Source organism: Trichinella spiralis (assembly GCF_000181795.1).
Source record: "Trichinella spiralis strain ISS 195 chromosome Unknown Scfld5978, whole genome shotgun sequence".
Classification (NCBI taxonomy): Eukaryota; Metazoa; Nematoda; class Enoplea; order Trichinellida; family Trichinellidae; genus Trichinella; species Trichinella spiralis.
Window position 1 is genome coordinate 1 of NW_003532917.1, and position 2045 is coordinate 2045.

At 31.8% G+C, this 2045-nt stretch overlaps 1 protein-coding gene across 1 annotated transcript; it reads left to right on the plus strand.

Moving 5' to 3' along the window:
- The first annotated feature begins 1203 nt into the window (after positions 1–1203).
- On the plus strand, positions 1204–1894 carry Tsp_14207 (conserved hypothetical protein). Its single transcript, XM_003366456.1, has 4 exons — positions 1204–1253; positions 1333–1428; positions 1577–1704; positions 1767–1894. Exons 1-4 carry the CDS (start codon positions 1204–1206, stop codon positions 1892–1894), a joined length of 402 nt encoding a protein of 133 aa, XP_003366504.1.
- The last annotated feature ends 151 nt before the right edge of the window (positions 1895–2045 follow it).

Here is a 2045-nt window from a genome sequence, read left to right on the forward strand (position 1 = left end):
GGGAAACATGTACACTTGAATTTTTTTATAGAAATGGCATATATATAATTCATTTTTTTTATTTGTATGTTCCTTTTAAATATTTTTACAAAATTTTCAGTGCAACGTTTATGTTATCATATAGACATGGATATATCGAAGTACGGTTTTTAAGCCATACTTCAATATAATATCAATGAAGACTAAAGTGCAACCAAGAAATACATTTTTGTTGAAGTAGAAAGGATGCATTAAAGTAAAAAAAACAAAGTTCAATTATCATTTTAAATTTGTACTGTAATGAGAATAGTACCTACTTATCAGTATTATTGTAAAATGGTTTATAGGTTGAACTCCTGATGATACGGTTGTGATGTGGGCGCGACTTTTTAGAAATGCACTACTGGTATTGCAAGCGGTTTTGTTAAGGTAAGAAATCAGGAACGATTTTAGTTATTCTTTTTTTATTGCATAAGTGTACTCTTCAGCTTTAGTAAACAAATTACTTTTGCTCGAATGTTACAATGATTTTTTATTTCATTTTCGTATATATAAAGTGAGAATTATAAGCATATTTGAAGAAAACTTTTGTTGTGAATTGCTTGCTAAAGCAAATATGTCTTTTTATGGAATATTTTCTGCTTTATAAAATTTGCTCATGACTTCCTTAACCTATTAGACTAGTTGTCATTGATTTGTCCATTGAACAGCTTGCGTTTATTATACACAGTAAAATTTTGCTCTTTTCAAACTTTTTGTGTAAATAGAATGTTTACTTGACTTGCGTTTGTATATTAATAGTTAATTAGTTATGAAAATGGACTGTTTTAAATTTATTTTTTATTAGTTTATTTAAGTTTGGTGTTTTTAGAGCTCGATACCTGTTCTTAACAGAATGAATTTGATTGTTTCATAGATGATTTTAATTTTCTGCTAAAAGTAAACCCTTTTTTAACGTCAACTTATTATTGAATATGTCCTCAAATTTCTATGAATGTAAAAAGATTTTTAAAGTAACTTGATTATTAACTGTTGGTGAATTATATGAACTGCATGTTATTAATAAAGTTACGAATATTAACTATTTAAATTATTGCATAGGCAGGTTGGTGGTATTTACTCAGGATGGGTGGTGTTTAATTCTGGTGGAATGTTTAATGACGAATTTCTGTCTTTGTTAACCGATAATAACCTTGTGTTGATTTGATCTGACGTCATTAGTCTATGCATTGTGATCAATATCAGTTTATTTTCACCGTCAATTTGAGCGGCATGTTTTATTTTTATCACTAGAAAGTAATAGTTTTTTTCAGGATCAATTAAAATTATTATAGTTTTCAATGATTCATTCAGGATGAGTTTCTTTTCCTGTGATGTTTCCTGCATGCCACCGTCTGCAGATGGAGAAGTTTGCTTTAAAAAAGTAAGAACTTCCTATGGTTTACTAATGTTTGTTTTTGTTAAAATAAGGAAAATGTCTATTTAGGACTTATTAATACCGCCGATTTTTTGTCCAGCCAAAGAAATGCAGTAATTGATGATTTTATTTTCGTTTTTGTTATTTCACTAATTTAATTGATGATATTCCCTTTGATAGGGCGGTCAGGTCGGTGGAAACGCCAAATGAGACGATCAGTGACGAAGAGCCGCTGCAATCATTTGACGAGTGGACAAAGAAAAAGCTTGAAGAGCAGCAAAATTTGAAGCCTATCGGTAAAGGGCGCGGTTCTGTTTTGTTTTGTTCCTGTTGTGTTCGTTTGAATTGTGTTGTTTGTACAGTTTTTCAGAAATTGGTTGCCACGCCCAGCGGCAGCACAGCTACCCCGTACACGAATCGCAATTACGCGAGCAAAGATTGTGGGGCGAAAATAATGCAGGCGAATGCCGGTGCCCAGAACGTGGCCGCACTGCTTAAAGGTGAGGAAAATTATTTTCCATGAGAAAAAATTGAACAATGAAGAATTTTTTTTTGAAAAAAAAATAACATCGCAATGCAGACAAAGAACGGGATGAGTACATGTTGAATGCGTGTCAGACGGAAGTGCCCAAATGGTTTATTGTTGAAT